General features: G+C 34.3%; 1 protein-coding gene across 4 annotated transcripts in view; it reads right to left on the bottom strand.

The window, feature by feature from the left end:
• ADGRB3 (adhesion G protein-coupled receptor B3) overlaps window positions 1–17501 on the bottom strand; it is a 734277-nt gene that overhangs the window by 410566 nt on the left and 306210 nt on the right. For all 4 annotated transcript variants that reach the window (XM_045498673.1, XM_045498672.1, XM_045498671.1 and 1 more), the window contains one exon: window positions 11755–11919. In XM_045498673.1, the coding sequence (XP_045354629.1) occupies window positions 11755–11919 (165 nt within the window). The remainder of the gene's footprint in view (window positions 1–11754; window positions 11920–17501) is intronic.

Here is a 17501-nt window from a genome sequence, read left to right as displayed (position 1 = left end):
CCCAAACTATTATTACCTTATTTTCTCATTTCTATTTCCTTCTATGTATCCAGTTTCTCTTTTGAGCCACTATTGCTTCAAAAATATTTATTGATTACTCAACAATGAGAGATCTCGAGCTAGGAGATGAGTACACAGAACAGTGAATAAAATAAATCCTGACCAATAACTCATAGAGCTCATGTTTTAAAGAAGGAATGAAACAACTAACTAAAAGCTAAATAAATTAATTATATAGCATTGTCTCAAAGGATAATTTCAAGACACTGTAAGAGTTTGCAGGGCCTGAGGAGTCTTCTTTGACAAAGTGAAGTTTCAGGCAAGACTTGAAGAATGAGAAATAACATGACAGATGTTACGAGAAATAGGGAAATAAAAGAATAGGAATCCTACCCTCAAAAAATTTGTAATTTAGTAGAAGAATCACATTATGCACACGAATACATAAATAAAAGGTTAAAAGCAGTAACATCTTAACATAGCACATAAAGTAAATTATCACATCTACTTAGGGATAATTATGTTAGATTGATATGGTGAGATCTGGATAATTCAGACAAAGGAGACAGCACCCACAAAGGCATAATCCTATAGACCATAAAATACAAGTGAGCAAAGGAATCAGGCAAAAATATTTATCCAATTTAGAATGCATAAACTAGAATATAAGTATTATAAATGCACTGGTATATGACTGTCTGCTTTTTTCTCCATATTATTCCATGGTTCTTAGTTTCATTGCAGTGAGAGAGAATTCACCATAAATCCAAAACTCCAACATAAGATAATACTGCGGTGAAAACTCATCCACCCATCCAAACAAACAAAAAAGACTGGCAGAATATGAGTAAGTATTGTCAACCTAATTTCAGGACTTGCAGGGAGCTATTAAAAAAGAAGATTATTTAATAGGTATCTACCTGTACTTAATAAACCCCTTGTGAGATTAAAAATCATGAAATACCAATTTAATCATCCCATTCATGTAATTTTAGCCTTCACTTCATTAAAAGTATCTGATACAATCCTACTGGCTATGTAGTCCATTTGCCAGACAAAAAAAGAAAAGGCTAGTGAATCAATGGAATGTTATAAATTACTCATTTCCTCTCTATTTTGGCTTTAAAGATGAGTGCATTTCTTACTTCAGAAGTTTGCTTTTCAGAGATAGTATCTCTTGAGCTTACATTATGAGCTCTCACTATACTAGGCATTCCTAGAAGAGTTTACAAAAATAAGATTTGTATCCGCACCTTATCATCTTTTGGGAAAAGAATGTACAGGTATTCAAATTTGTGACAATATTCAGAAAGCAACACATAAACAAAGACAAATTAGAGGATTTCAATCTGACTGAAAGCTGAGTGACTAGAATAAAGGAGTATGTGATGTCCTTGAGAATTCTGGTTTGAGGCAAACTTGTAGTTATCTTCATTTTTTAAATGAATGTAACAGTTACAGACTCACTGGCAAAGAAGAGAGGATAAGTCTTTCCAGCTAAGAAGATGTGGAGTCAGGTATGAGCAAATCAAAGGTGGAAATCAGAGAGAAGATAATTTGGCAGGGTGTTGTATTATCGGTGAGAAATAAGAAAAGACCTTGCTGAGATTAGGAAAAATGAGAATATTTGTGAAGTGTTTTGTTCAATAGGGTTTTCCTAAAAGAAGACTTTGCACCACCATTAGTAAATACATAAATAAATAAATAAATAAATAAATAAATAAAGTAAGTAAGTAAGTAAGTAAGTAAATAAAAACATTTTAAATTCATACATTTGTAGTATTAGCCATTCAGTCCTTTCTGCCAATGTACACATTCTGTTTTGGTTGAAGTTCAAGAATGGGTTAACATTAAACTTTTGAGGGACTTTTTGAGGTTCAACACAACCAAACACATCAACAAAACATATATTTTAGATAGGTACAGTTTTGCTCATAAAGTTAGTTACAGAAAAGAAATAGCAATGAAACTGAAGTCATATCAAGTGGATGTTTTCACACTGAAAACTAGTTCCTTTTACTGAACATTATCTGCACCATTATGAAAGACCTGATTTGACAAAGTGACTGAGAAAAAAGAGGAAAACCCAATATTCCTTTGGAATGTTAAGTCAAATTTATTGAGAAAATGGAAAATTGAGAAGTTAGAACCAGAGAGATACGTCAATTTAGTTTAAAGCATTAGACAACAGACATACACATGAAAGAATTTCTTTTAGTGCCAAGTGTGGGACATTGCTTTATTTATTTTTTTCAGTTTGATACCCTTAAATTAAAAAAAAATCATTTAATTGTGTTCTTTTTAGGGACATCAGACTCAAGACCTTTCAGGAAATGGTAGAGTTATTTTACCAAATTGGGAAAAAGTTGAGGATTTTGAGAGGTGGAAATTAAGAGTTTTGTGTTAGACATTTAGCCATTTTTTAAAAATTTTTTTAACGTTTATTTATTTATTTTTTTTGAGACAGAGAGAGAGACAGAGCATGAATGGGGGAGGGTCAGAGAGAGCAAGACACAGAATCTGAAACAGACTCCAGGCTCTGAGCTGTCAGCACAGAGCCCGACACAGGGCTCGAACTCACGGACAGCAAGGTCATGACCTGAGCCGAAGTCGACCGCCCAACCGACTGAGCCACCCAGGCGCCCTGACATTTAGCCATTTCTAAGAAGGACATATGTATTATATTTTAGGTATAAATGTCAAGATATTTAAAAATAAAAACCATTCACCATATGATCTATTTTATATTTATTTTTATAACCACTTACCTAAGTACTACAAGAAATGAAGTGGCTGCCTTTTTTGTTTTTATCGGATGCTTTACTGGGAATCTTTCATCCCTACATTCAGGTTTCCTTTCCACTTGGGTGAGTATGGAGGCAGCAGAGAAAACCAGCCCTTTTCCCCACCACCCACCTGCTCCTGTTTACCACAGACTTCCAGTATTTTTAAGAGATACACTCCAGAAGCACTGCAAATCCACAAACTTGAAAATACTTCAAAGTTTCTTTCTAAAATTGTGTTCCTACTGAACGATGATTAACATCTCATTCGGTCAGAAAAGAGGTCTCAATAATTAGAGAAAATGTAAACACTCCAAACCTCTTCCTGGGGTCCTCTAATTCACTCATAGGTAAAGGAACAAAGAAAGTACACTGTGACACTGCTAGACTCTGGGAAAACTGTAGTGATAAAGACCCACCAAGCTGTCTTCTCACGGAACATATAGTCTGAGAGGGGAGTGAAGACAGATGATAAACAAGTAAATAAATGAATGAACAAGGGAGTTTTAGCCAGAAGTGTCATAAAGACAATGTGATGAAAGAGGACAACGTGTTAGGGTATGCTCAGCCATGCCTCTCAGAAAAACAAAACCAAACAAAACAAAAACCCACATATTAGAGCTGAGTCCTGAGTCATCAACAAGAGCCGGAAATGTGAAGATCTGTGAAAATCTTTACACAGGTACAAAGTCCTGAGGCCAAGAAAATTTTGTGTATTACAGAAAAGAGAAAAGGCAGGGGCTTCTGGGGATCACAAAAAGCGGGGGAGTGGCAGGAGATGGGCTCAACAGTGTGCAGAAGCCAAATCCACAGGGCCCTCCAGTCCTTGTGACCAGGTCATATCAGAAGCCATGAGAGGATTTGAAAGTAGAGAAGTGATGTGATGTAATTTATACCTTAATATTTAATTTTGGAGTTGTGATGATAATGGATTGTACAGGGCAAGCTTCAGTCTTGTGAGATAGTAGGGGACTATGCTGTAGCCCAGACAGAGGTGACAGTAGCTTAGATTATAGTGCCATCAGTCGAGACAGAAAGAAGTGGATGAACTTGTGGTGCTGTCTAGATGTACAGCTGATAGGTTGGCAGTGGAGCATAGTAAAACAGAGAATCCTGGTCGACTTTCAGATTTCTGGCTTACTGAAACAGGTAAATGGTGGACCCTTATGCTGAACTGTATTAGACTAGGATTCAAACACATCAGGGGGTATATAGCCCTGATATCAAAATGTCTATTTTGAATATGTTGAATTTGTGATACCATTATAGTCATAATGCAGGGGGTCCTATATCACATTAACCCTGTTTAAAATTAGGCCTCCCAAAAGTACTTCAAATGTAATCATCCCTCCTCTCTTTTCTTTTTTTTGGAACACTGTTTGGTAAATATTGCATTAAATTATGTAATTTCTTCTATAATATGTAGCTCAGTTAAGAATACCTTCTTAGGCTTTTTCCATTTCTCTTCATTTCCATCATAAGCATTTGCAGTTGCATTTTTTTTTGTAGTGTTATTTTTCAATTTAGAAACTCCAATTGCCTATTATTTTATGAGCTATCCTACAAAGGTGACTAAGAATAGAGAATAATAAGGCTGTGTTTTGAAGCTGGGAGAGTGCTGAGAGATCAGCCTGTCTTACCATCATGCAGTGTGCTTCCTTATACAACAATGTCACCCTGGGGACAGTTAAAGTTTCGCTTCAGCAATGTGATACATTACTAGATTTTCTGGACCCAGAATAATTAAAATTGCAAAGTCTAAATTGCTAGATTCCTGGGGTTTACTTTGTTATATGAACTTCCTCCTGCCATATATAGAGAGTTGCTATTGTGTTCACCTGGAAGAAAATCCTGTTTCCCACATACAGAGGCCAAATTAAATTCTGCGATACATTTTAATGAAAATACTGTGTTTCACTATATTTTCACATCCTTACCAATAACTGCTGACAATTACAATAGGTTGGAGAACAATAACCACAAGATAAAGTCATGACTATTTTGGATAATAAAACTATCATTTTGGCAACTGTTTGGGGTTGATTATTGATGATTAATGAAGCTATCTATATTTGGGGAGAAGAATTCTATCTTGTGGTATAAGATTTAGTAATGGTAAATTTGGAAAACTCCAATTTTTATTGAGTTGGGAGTTACCTAGGGAACTGGAAAGACCCCTGGAGTGTATAAGACTGAAATGTCACAAGCCAACCTCTTGCTTTGGGCATATGCTAGAGAGCATAAACTTGGTTCCCATTTGCTATTTTCAAATAAATCACAAAAAGGGAAAAAACAAAATGAAGTATCATTTAAAAAATTAAAATAAAAATAGAAGCAAGTTATCATGGTAAGGTCAACAATAATAAACAAATAGTTGGGAAGTAAGTTAAGAGAAAGTTTACATGAGAAAAAAATTAAATAACAAAAGAAGGCAAGCCAGGATTAATAAAGACACAATTTTTAACAGTCTCATAAGCTAATACTGAAAGATCACTAGAGTAATGCTAAAAATTTGAAATGACACAAAATGAATACAACAGCCATACAACAGACTAGAAGGTTAAGAAGACAAAAATGTAAATTAATTAAAGAACAGGTTAATGAGATAGCATTTGAACTACAAATTATAACATTCTCATGCAGAGACAACCAGGGACTTTTGAACCAAGGTCAGGCAAATGTTTAGCATCTTCCCACTGATTGCCCTCACTGAAAGGATTCCCTGCAGAGGGAATGTGGGCAGATCACCCTCTCATAGATGCTGAGGAATCAAACTTTAGGTCAACAGGATACTGAAGCCTCTTGCTCTAGATAACAGACATACTTGGGTCTAGCTGTGTTCCTGAGGACTTATCCTTGAGTGATTCTTTCATTCTTCTTACGGTTTGCAAAAGACTATGAATATATCTGAAAAATACAACCTGACAGGATCTCTCTGGGAGGTTCTGGATTCACAGGAATGCATTTCTTAAAAAAAATTTTTTTTCAACGTTTATTTATTTTTGGGACAGAGAGAGACAGAGCATGAACGGGGGAGGGGCAGAGAGAGAGGGAGACACAGAATCGGAAACAGGCTCCAGGCTCTGAGCCATCAGCCCGGAGCCTGACGCGGGGCTCGAACTCACGGACCACGAGATCGTGACCTGGCTGAAGTCGGACGCTTAACCGACTGCGCCACCCAGGTGCCCCTAGGAATGCATTTCTTAAATGCAGGAGTGACCAACCAGTGTGACACAGCCCAGCCCCACAGACTGGCTTGAGCCCTTATACATGTACTTCTCCCTAGTACAAACCAGGCAGAAGTAATCTGTATGGGCCAAGGTCAGGTCACCCCAAAATATGCCACTTTGGTATGTTGATTATTTTAAACAAAAGTTACTTAAAAAAAGAATCCTATGCCCCTCCCCTTGTTTCCAGAAAGCATAAAGTAAATCTCCCATGTGAGAGGTACCCTCTCTATACTAGGAGGAAAAGAGACATTCCTTACTACCAGAAATAGGGAGTTTAGAGCCTAGAAGGCTAGATAAATAATTCTTTGTTACTTTTTTCTAATTTACTACCCCAGCCCAAATTCTATTTAGAATTCCTTATTGACTGAAGCTCCCAAACTTAAATTTTCTTTGTCCTGTCAATTCCTCACAGATTTATTGTCTCTGTCTAAGAAGTATAGAAACTTTCTGCCTTGGTCATTTCTTTAGGACTCGATTTCATTATTGGGCCTCTGTATACATGTAATAAAACTTTGAGTTTTTAATTCTTAAACCAGCTGGAAAACCTTAAGGGGTAGAAGGGAAAATGTAAAGTCCTCCTCTATAAATCTCTTTGAGTCTATGATTAAGGCTGTCCATAAGAAACAAAAACTATCATAATGTTCTGAATTTATTTCACCCATTTCTTCTAAATCCTTTACTTTTAAAGTAATATTATCATAAAAATCATGATAAATATCCTCCACTTTATATTGTTTTATACTTTTCAAGATTCTGTCACCTAATTTTAATCATTTAACAATCCTCTAATATAGCAGAATAATGAATTCTGGCTCCATTTTACAAATGAGAAAATTGAGAGACAGAGAAGATGAATACATTGCTTAAGTAAATACTTATAATTAAAGATAGGGACTGAATCTTAATCCGTGTCTTATGAATTCCAGACCACTGTGGTTGCCACTGAATCATTTAATTCATATGTACTTATATATATTTCAGCCTATAAATGAAAACTAATTGTCAATAATTCTTTCATTTCTTTTAGTCTTCAATCTATCACTCAATTATTACTTATCCCCATTCTCTTTATTATTTGCACTTTACTATACAAATTATATCAGAATGAGAATTGTCACAACTGAAACAAAGAAGACCAAACTTGACATCTTCAACTACTGACAGAGGGAAATATTTTAACTATTACTCCAAAGTAACATAGTATAAAGAAAATCACTATTAACCTTGAGGCTTTGGACTAAGAATTTAAGATTTTATTTTTCCATAAAAAACTTAACTTTGGAGAAGGTTCTAATTTTATTTTGGGTACACACATCTATATAATTTTAGTGGAGAGCCTACCTAAGAAAGGTGAACATTCCATCAAGTCTAACACTTATCTTTCTCCATTTGAATAATAATAAAAAATCAAAAACATTAAAAACAGAAGCATGTAAAGTGATTAAATCACACTAGAGGAGGAATCACCATCAAGGTGATATCCAGGAACTGGTCTGACACAGCTAGACTCAGTGCTGTTAGCAGCTTTCTTGGTGCTCATAGCAAGTCTGTGAATCTAAAACCAGTACAAAGAACATTAACAGTAGACAAGGTCATTCTGAGACTGTGATAAAGTGAGATAAAATGAAACATGGTCACAGTGCAACCCACAAAGTTCTAGACATTCTCTTCTCTCAGCTAATATGACTGACTACCACTTCTTCACCAATTACAGCAAGTTTTCCCTCCTCCTGGATTATTTATTAAGGTACCTAATAATAGAATTCTCCCCCATTCCTGACAGTTTTAAATCCAGAGCAAAGTTCCACTTCCTAAAACCTTCCTTGAAATCATCCCAAACAAGCCCAAACTCTTAGTAAGTCTTTCTAACTCCTCCTGAGATGTCCACAGTTCCCTATATTAATTTTTCCTTAGTACCAAGAGTAACAAATTAAACTTGTTCAAGTACAAGTGTCATACAAATGGACTTTGACTATATATAGGGCACTGACAGAATAATAACTGATACTTGTACACCATCTGCTGTCTACCAAGTTGGTTCCTTTACAGCATCACACAAGGTCCTCTCACAGTCTTGTGAAGTGGGTATACTATTGTTCCTGTCTTATAGAAGAAGAGACTAATAATCGGGGGAGTAACACAGATATTAAAAGGTGATACCTAAATTTAAATATGTGTTCTCTTGTGAAAGTCCAAGTTCCACTACACTACATCTATGTATTATTAAATAGACCCAGAAGATGCCGTATAATTTTTAGGGGGGATGAGAACTAAAAATCTGGATATGTCTATATCAAGAAAATCCATTCAATAGAAATGTATTAGATATGGCTGGTACAAAGTTGCACAAAGAGATAAATAGGCAATGAAAACAAATTTCCTTGTATACACTAATTAGTACTATACTGAATTTGATGCTCAATTAGGGATTGCAATGAAAATTCAGAGAAAAGAAAAAAAAATATGGGTTAGATTGCCAGAAGTTCTAAGTTTTATGAGATAAGAAAAATAGACCAAAAGACAGACATACACATATATACACACACCCTTCCATAGATCACATTTAATTATTAGAATAGATGAGAAAAGGAGGGAAAAGGGGTCACATTATTTTACAGCCAATGAATGAGTCATAGTGAATCCCTTTTGTTGCTCTATGCCTCTTGCCCACCTCCCTCCACCACCAGTATCCGTTCTTAGACATGGTACACAAATTAGTAACTGATAACTCACACTAGGATATATCATATCTACCTTTTCCTTTCTTTCTTCTCTCCCTATATGAATTCCAGGCAGACAGCTTTCCCTCACCTCAAAAGAAGTGAGAGAAAGGTGGACATTGACTAAGGAAAGTACCTGGTGAAAATAGGATATCATCCCCTTTCAAGCTGATATAAAAAATTTGCAAAGTAAAACATAATTCATTATTTGATGTGAACAACACACGTCATAGTATTCACTTCATTACAGTGGTTATATGTATTTCTTAAAAACATGATGCTGGAATGCTGATATGACGTGATCCAACACTAAAATATCACTGCCCATTACCCTAAGACACATGGTCAGATCTTGGAAAGGTGGTGAGTGGAGACCCAATTTGTTGTTTCAATTGTTTCTTCTGTTCTCTTCTGGTCTTCACCTGACAATTGGCCTAGCCAAGGGGAACCAAGAGTCGGTCTTGGCTCACTTTCTTCATTACTGATACACGACCTATCACAGCCTTATACCTTAAGATGGTGTCTCTAGGATCTCAGGTTGGATGGCTACTAGAAATATAGTTTGAAATCACTGAGTTCTCAAATTATCACCTTTCATTGAGGTTGAGTATTTATATGTGTTTTTCAGAACTGCATTCAACTTTCAAATGCTTATGTCTGTATCCTCTGAAGAGATTGCAAATTTCTTGAGATTCTTCTTCTCAGTAGTGTCTTGCATCTTGTTGACACATGATGATGCTTTTATATATAATGAAGGCACCTGAGTTTAGCTATAAGACAGTTCTAAGGAGAATTCCAAATTTTTGTACCAAATGAATCCTACATATTTGAAAGACATAATGTCAAAATGTTCAGTAAAGTATAAAATCTTTTTTTAAATAATAGCCATTAGAATTCCCTTTGAAATAGTAGGGAAATGGGATACAACATGGTATGAGTTTTACATCTTTTAAGATATAACTAAGTTTAAGAATGGAAATAATAGGAATCAGAAACAACACATAATAAATTTTTTTAAGTACCCAATATGGATCCATAATGCTCACGTATAAGAGAATATGAGCTAGGCCAGATTTACAAATAATACAAACATACCTTCCAAAATTTAAAGACCTTCACAAAAGAAAGACCTAATTTTAATGGCCCTAAAGTGATTCCAATGACAGAATGATGCTGCTAAAACACAACTAGCTTGAAAACACTTGTTTACTACTCAGTGATGAAGCAACAACTGTATCAACTTAGAATAATATGAGTTTTCTTATCTGAATTCTCACAACTTAGCATCCCTATCTACTGACCCCCAAACATTTTACTCCTAGAAAAGCTCATGGAAAGTAGACTACAAGAAACATAGTTAATAACATTTTAACTGATCAGTGTCTTTTTTCTTTATACCTCTGGGATTAGCTGAGGTAAAAGATGTAATAAAAACTAATATATTAAAAAAGAATCTATAGTTAACTATTAATTTTCATTTCCCCACATTACCTATTTTTTTACATTCCATGGACAAATAACAATGAACTATAATTGACTTTCTGTAAATGTCATAGCTTAGCAGTTAAAAAAAATACCTAAAATTTGTATAAGCTGGCCCAAATCCTCAGGAAAAAAACAGTACATAAATATATTTGTATGTGTCCATATGCTTGTCTGTATGTTTATAGAGACACAGAAATAACAGAACATAACATTTCATAAGTATTTTTTCTGGGAGTGATTTGCAGATAAGGAATCATAATTTTGACTCCCCGATATTCATAATTACATGAATATTGAATTATATGTTATATTAATTCACAGAATTCATAAAATTCTAGGAGTAAATATAACGACTATATCTTTAAATGTATATTGTGATATAGGAATCTAGACGTCTTCTCTGAAGTCAAAGGGAACAAGTAAGCTTGTTAAATGACTTGCATATCTATATTTTGGGTGGCTTTTCACAGTTCAAGATGTTTTAGATACTTAAAATTTCCAGAGGAACTAAATCATTGCTTCATGACATAGGATAATACCTTGGGGAACTGAAAGTACAAATGGGACTGAATGTGAGATAGATAATATGTTTGGAGCACATTAACGGGATCCCAGCTATGTTGCTCACATGCTGAATGGCCCAATGAAGAAGTCTCCCAGAAAAAAGATGAATATTTATATTGGTCTTTGCCATTCTTCTTAGCCTTTGCCATTTGCTACTCATGTCTATCTCTGTAAGATATGCCTTGGCTAGTCCTGGGAGATCCTATCATTTCTTTGTGTGTATTTTCTGTCATAAGTTGCAAGCTCCTTGAACTGAAGACCAGTCTTTTTTTATTTTGTAGTTACATAACAGATAATAAATATATAACAGAATTATAAAGACTTCTCTCTGTAATAATGGGTGAAATTATCAAACTCAGGTAAAATAGCATTGGAATATTTTAAACTAAAGAAAAATTTAAGATAAGAAATATACTGTATGAACAGACCATGTAGTCTTCATAATCACATAAAGTTATATGTCATTTATGAGCTAACCATCTTATGCATCTAGCAGTGAATCTATAAAGTCTGATTTCCTAGCAAGTATCTATCATTTCTATACATATCAGTGGTGCGCCCCTACTCCTTAATTGAATGAGTGTGAGACAATAACATCAGAAGGAATGCCTCTAAAACAGTCTCTCCAGTTATAGTATCAAGGCAATAGCCAATCTCAAGTCTTTGGGACTCCTTATAATTTTCCCAGGGGGGAAACCAAGTACAGATAAAATCTTAGTGGAAAAAATTAATATACGTATCTATAGAAACCTAATAAAAGTGAGCTTTGGTACTCAGTCAAGGAAATATTATAAACCATTGCATATGATAAAATCAAGGAAAGTACCCAGTTTTAAGCAAGAGACGGTAACCAAAGGACACATTTTCCAACGTGACTGAATAAAGGTTGTACTTTTAATATTTCATATGTATACCAGGGCCCATATACAAAATACACAAATACAAAGTTCACTAAATGCAGAATACGCTCACCTGGGCACAGAGCAATATTACAAGGCTTATGATGTGTTTCAGGTCCTTCACACGGCCTTCCTCCATACTGAGGAGGTGTGCACGACCTTGTTCTTGTTCTTTGGCCTCGACCACATGTAAATGAACATAAACTCCATGGTGACCACTCCTCCCAAACTCCATGTACTGTAATAAAGCAAAGAAGCTTCAACAACAAAAGCAAAAAGATAAAGTCATAATGATTTTTTTCTTAATTATTAAGAAAAAATCATCTAATAGACAAGTATGAAAATATTTTAAAAGTTCAGCTGAGTTAACATTCTTATTTGCCAAAATAAATGCAAAGGGTAATTCAAAAATTCATTAAAAAATGCAAAATTGTATGCATTTTTCTGTACTTGAACAGTTATTTATGTCATAAACTTTAAATATTTTCTTTTTTAATGGAAATGCACCTCTCTCCTTCATGGTAGAATAGTCATGAATTATTTTTAAATAAATGTAATATAAACTTATAAGGTAGTATAGAAAACTAAATTTCTTATAACAGATATGATCTTCTAGAGTTAAGTTTGCATTTAAATATGTAAGGGCCAACTTAATTCTTCCAACAATTATAAAATTTCAGTATTAATGACCTTGATGGTGTCAAAAAATGAAAATATGAGAAATTAATGGTACATATTTTAAATAGTTTTTTAACACCACATTTAGAAAATACAAGTATCTAATACAAGTACCAATACTTCAACTATGCCATTACAATGAATTCAAACTAATCATAAATATTAACATAATTTGTGCTCCTCCATAATAGCCACTGTGAACAAATATTGACGCCTTTTGCATAAAGTCCATTAGAGTTCAAAGTTTAGATCCTTTCTTTGCCACAGTCAAATAACCAATCTCCTCTCAATTTGTAATATTTGGGATAGTAAGGAATAGTAAGGTAATATAAATAAACACTCTGTGGATAATACAAATAAAAAGAAGCTGGGCAAAATGTGCTCTTTGGTTCAAAAGCTCCTGTCTTGAGGTTGGTCCTACCATGCTCTTAGAAATTCATGAGCATAGATGTTTGGTATGACACCCACTAGAATAAGGAAGGGGAATAGAAATTTATAATGGATGATAAAAAGATGTTCACTTTCTTCTCAACATTGGTAGGGGTAAGCAGAATCCATATAAAGTGTCAGAGGTGTTACGCAAGTAAATATAGCATATCTAGAATCTTTTGCATGTATATGTTGACCAAGTTGTTACTTTAAAAACACATATATGATACTTTAATTATGAGGCACCCATTCTCTTCTATCTATGCTATTGAGTTGCCCTAACTGGTTGTGAAAATATATCCAAACATTGAAGCACCCAAATTTGAGTAATACTCTCTGAAAAATTCTTCAAGTTTCTGTGAAAGTTGCTGGAAAACTTTCTCATTTAAGTTTGGAAAACCAAAGCTACTATGTATCCATTGGTATTTGGAAAACCAAAGCTACTATGTATCCATTGGTATAAGAATAAATAATGAGTTTGTATTTAACTCCAAGAAAAAAATACACATATCCATATATTTATATATAGGTATATATGATCAATGATAGCAAAATATTTTTTAAATATTGCATACAAATGTATTTTGCCATATAAAACATATATCTTTAATTAATTTTTGCATTTATTTTTAATTACCAATATTTCACCATTTAAAAACAACCTTCTCTTCCTCTATTGTCTATATAGTGTTAAAAGACTATACTGTATTCATATTGATAGTTCTGTTAATTTTCTCCTCAATCAAATCATACCTCTCTGTATTCATTGAACAAACCCTGAAAAAAAAAGCTGCTAAATTGGCAGATTTTTCTCTATTAATCTCAAAGAAATGTTAATTAATCTTGATTAAATCATAAAGCTGGAATCCTTTGAAAAGTATGTCACTCCCTACTTTTTAACACTCTTTATTGTCCCATGGTGAAATTTCATGACTCCTTCATCATTTTAAAAAATCAAAAAATATTTTTTTTCATTTGAAGGGGAAACAAAATTATTAATAATTTTAGATATTATTGAATTAGGAAATTATAACAGATATATTATGATTTTATAGATGCTATTTATAAAATTTATGTTAAAGAATAAATATATTTTTATTTTAGTGGCAAATTGTTATATATTCTTTTACCTTTCAATAAAGAATGAAAATCTGTAAATAATCTAGTCCATTTGAAAAATGTGCCTCATAAAACCAAGAAAATTAAGTCAAATTAATCCATTTTTAGAGTTTTCTTCTTTACTTAGACATTAGCTATATATCACATGCCTATGCTGTATCATCTAAAGATGAAATGAGGAATATACCATATACAAATTATATTACTACTAGATTTTGAAATAAGTGTACGAATTACCTTATAATTTACATTGGGATGTATAATAAAACTCCTTTTTTTTCTTAAGAAATACATAGATGTGGATACTGTGACATTTACAAAAAAACAAAATAATCAGAACCATTCCTTAGCCCAAATAAACTTCTAAAGGATTAGAAAACATAGAGAGTAGACCAAGTGGTTCTCAACCAGAGGCAATTTTGCCCCTCAGAGGACATTTGGCAATGTCCAGAGAAATTTTTGATTGTCACAGCTCAGGGCAAGGAGGGATGCTACTGGCATCCAAGAATGCTCAGGACAGCCTCCCACAACAAAGATTTATCCATGTCAAAATGTCAATAGGACCGAGGTTGAGAAACCCTGGAAGAGATCGTAAAACTGTAAGTCAGAAACCAGGACAGTGAATTCACAATTCAATGTAGCTCTCTACTTTCTCAATTTTCTGTCTGTTTACCTACATCATTTTCTGCTCTAAGTAAAAAGAATTTTTGAAGAGACTATAATGTCAAAGCAACAATTTGCAAAAAGCTGGATGTCTTAGGATCCATATTAGAAGTGACACATTATCATGTAATTTAATTAAGAAAACCCTTTTGAAATTAGAATAATATGTGTGAAAGGCAACTAATTTATAACACTATTGATTAGGCTTTAGTAGTGCAAATAAATATGAGCTCAAATTCTATCATTAAATATATTTTATGGAAAGTGGCTTTGACATTCATTTCATCCTTGTGTCATTTTCATTAATTAAATGCCAAACACACTTGAATATCCACAGTGTGACAACTGGGTTACTGATTTCTGAGCTAATTTTCTTCTTGGAAATTTAAAGCATTATTTTAGAAAGATATTTACACTGGTTATGTGCTATTTAAGTTTTTAAATTTACTTTTGGTTACTGTTTTCAAGATATATTATGTAAAAAAAGGTACATATTTAGCAGCATGGCAAGTGACTGAACAAAATATTTAACACAAAATATTTCATAACAAATACAGTAACCATCTAAAAGATATTCCAATTTCCTATAGTGAAATACTTATTCTACATTTTTAAAATAATGAAGTTGCTAAATTATTGTTCAGTTTTAGAAAATTAAAAAGAAATCAACAAAACTCTCCATTCTCTTAAATTTGACATCTGAACTAAAACAATGGTTACAAGATACATTATTTCTTATCATCAGTCCTATTTAACCAAATTTAGAAAGACAAACCTATAGTATATGAAGGTGAAGAGGGGAACTAATAATTAGTATGTATTTCTTCAGTAGGAATAATGGTAGGAGGTTTAAGAAATTGAGGAAAAACATTATAATCAGAATATTATTCAGTGTTCTATAAACATCAGATACAGAGTGAAAGGAAGAGCACTCTGATCCCACTACAGATGCTCTCCTTGCCCAGCAAAGGAATTAATCAGCAGTGTCTGGCAGGAGGATGGAGGTTTCCATATGTCAACCATATGAATTGCATAATGAGTGGCTGGAGAGTCAGCACTGAATGGAGAATTGTGGAGAACACTTTAGCACCCTCTCAGATTTCCACTCGGGCATCCATTTGCCATTAGACTCCATCCTTGCATACTGAAGGGAACTTCACTTTTCCAAGGGATGCTGACAAGATAAATGTATATATCAAGCACAGCTTAATTCTCTATTGACAATTTTCTCATTGCTCAGGAAAGGAAACTTGATCCTAGAACCCTTAACATAAATACTGTAAGTAGGGGTGGGCTTTAAGTGTGAGACAATATACTCTACCCACACCCAGCTGAAAATCCACAAACATTTACTCATGAGGTCATTTTATGTATAAAATTTAGAAATTTTGTAATTCCTAAAGCCTGCACCTCTTGGAGGTTTTCCTTCTCTTGACTAACAGACCTAGAGTCTTTGCTCACTAGCCCGTTTTTGTCATCTTCTGTCATTGACATCCCCTTCTGTGACCTCCGTAAGCATTTTTCCCTCTGAATTTTCTTTTCACTTGATGTTCCTTCTCATCTAGTTTAATTCCCACTGACTCTCATTGATTTCTCTTGTTTTCAGTGGGAGTTATTGCTGTTTCCTGCTAATTCAGTCTTCTCTTCCTCATAGTTCTCTGCCCTGTTTAGCTTTAACTTTGACCTTCATCTGCTGCTTTGAATCTCCTAATTTCATTATAGAGGATTTCCCAACTCAGTGTGCCCTCTCCTCCACATTCTGCCCACCACTTCTCTTCCCTTTTGTTTCTTCCAGATTGTCTTTCCTTTTATTGTGATAAAAAAATACATAACAGAAAATTTATCATCCAAACTATTTTTAAGTGTACGATTCAGTGCTGTTAAATATATCCCCATTGTTGTAAAACAGATCTTCAGAACTTACTCAGTTTGCAAATCAAAACCCTGTACCCATTAAACAATAACTCCTCCAGACTGTCTTTTAATGGGTTGCCCTTGCTTATTCAGCTGGGAAATTAGGATTATCTCTGCCCTTCCCCCATGCCACCCACTCTCTACTCTTGCCTTTAGCAACTGCAAAATCAGCCATCTCTGGAAACGGAATTCATCAGAAAATTTTTACAGCTGAACTGCTGCTGCAGAGCCAGTCCCTTTCTTTATGCCCACCCCCTTTGGGGGCCTATGGAAAGGCTGTGAATGCAAGTCTAGGGTCAACTGCAGTGGTTGATGGTTTTATCACCCCTCCACCAAATACTTGAGCAAAAATATAAACCTGGAGATTCACAGTATCATGTGCTTTGGACTTCTTGAAAGAAAGCCCAAATTCCTTTTAGTACTTATTTTTAGATGCAAGCCAGTAGTTTGAGAAGGCAAAATGCCTGTGATATGCATGTAGGCCTCAAATGAGAACAAAATGTAGATGTAACATGGAAAATCTCACCCTACGTGGGTAAGCTACCATGCTGTGCACCATTTAGCATTAAAGATTTTTTCCTCCATTAATGACTTTAAAGTTTACAATGCAGTGGATGGCTCTGATGAGGACAACCAACTGAGTGAAAGAAGTGAGCAGGAATTCCTTTGGTCAGGGGAACTATGTTCTCTGATAGGGTCAGATAAGTGATAGGAAAACAACTGCCAGCTTTAAAGACTATATCAACCACTGCCTTTAGTAATGGGTACAGATCACATTTCCAATATGCCTGTAAGTCACACTTCCCTCAAACATTCAATTGGACATTTTGACCACCTGAAATAAGGAAAGATATTGTAATCTTAAAATATTATTAGAAGCAGATAGATAAATTTCAAGCCTCTAGCTGCAGTGGGTAGGGGAGTCACTTACGCAATTTTCTGACTGCTCTGAAAGCAGAAATAATCACTTATATAACAAAATTTCACAGTTGAATAAGAATTAAACTTATCCACTCT

This window comes from Leopardus geoffroyi, chromosome B2 (genome assembly GCF_018350155.1).
Source record: "Leopardus geoffroyi isolate Oge1 chromosome B2, O.geoffroyi_Oge1_pat1.0, whole genome shotgun sequence".
Taxonomy (NCBI): Eukaryota; Metazoa; Chordata; class Mammalia; order Carnivora; family Felidae; genus Leopardus; species Leopardus geoffroyi.
Note: the sequence above shows the minus strand (reverse complement) of the source record. Positions and strands in the feature narration are given on the sequence as shown.